Source organism: Branchiostoma belcheri, unplaced genomic scaffold (assembly GCF_001625305.1).
Source record: "Branchiostoma belcheri isolate BF01 breed outbred unplaced genomic scaffold, Haploidv18h27 scaffold1136, whole genome shotgun sequence".
Classification (NCBI taxonomy): domain Eukaryota; kingdom Metazoa; phylum Chordata; class Leptocardii; order Amphioxiformes; family Branchiostomatidae; genus Branchiostoma; species Branchiostoma belcheri.
The window spans coordinates 3,990-4,857 of record NW_017802532.1 but is presented as its reverse complement, the minus strand read 5'-3'; the positions used below and the strand labels follow the sequence as shown (position 1 = coordinate 4,857).

The window sequence follows — 868 nt, the reverse complement described above, 5'->3', positions numbered from 1 at the left end:
CGTTTATAAGCTCCGACGCGTTTGTAAGCCCGACGCATTTGTAAGCCCCGACGCATTTTAAGTCCGACGCAGTCTAAAGCACCGACGCAGTTATAAGACGGCCGAGAGCAATAAGACGACATCGGCAGCTGTGTTATATCGTCAACGTACAGTAATTTTGTCGGGATGAAAAAAACACGTTTGCGGCCGTAAACTACACTTAAGCCCCGGGACGTCGGGTGGGTTATACATCAAGCGATAGAAAATCTGGAACCTGACTACAGTCTGGTCTTACACGAAAGGGACTTTGCAGTCGGCGCTCCCATTGTGGAAAACATCGCGGATGCCGTGGAAAACAGCCGGAGAACCGTCTGCCTCATCACCAGGAACTTCCTGAAGAGTAAGTGGTGCGAGTACGAGTTCCAGCTGGCCCAGTACCACATGTTTGAGGAGGGGGGAGGGGTGCGTCTCATCCTGGTGTTTCTGGAGGGGATTCCTGACCGAATGCTGAAACAGTTCCGCCATCTGAACGCCGTAGTAAAGAGGGACACGTACCTGACTTGGCCTCACGACGTGCGGAAAAGACCGCTGTTCTGGAGGCGGCTGCGAGACGCTCTGGGAGAGCCTCTACCCCGGGACCCCGACCCTCAGCAGCAGGCACAAGCCCTGGAACGGAACATTCCGGAACAGCTAGAACAGGCCCCAGTAAGGAACATTGTGGAAGTTCAGGTCCATGCACCCGTGCAGACCATTCCGGAACTGCGCTATGAAATTCTATTACCAGTTCCAGACGAACAGTGGTTTAGAGATGGGGATGACGTGCCCCTTCTACAGTAGATCAAGATAAAGTTTACTTTGTTAACAGAATGTTATTATATAGGCTTTTGGA

The 868-nt window shown here is 52.1% G+C and overlaps 1 protein-coding gene across 1 annotated transcript; it reads left to right on the top strand.

Moving 5' to 3' along the window:
- Positions 1-204: 204 nt before the first annotated feature.
- On the top strand, positions 205-816 carry LOC109462228 (toll-like receptor 13; the record flags this gene model as incomplete). The annotated part of the gene is made up of 1 exon (XM_019758765.1): positions 205-816. A coding segment is annotated over one exon (612 nt), but the record flags the coding sequence as incomplete, so codon positions are not given.
- Between the last annotated feature and the right edge of the window lie 52 nt (positions 817-868).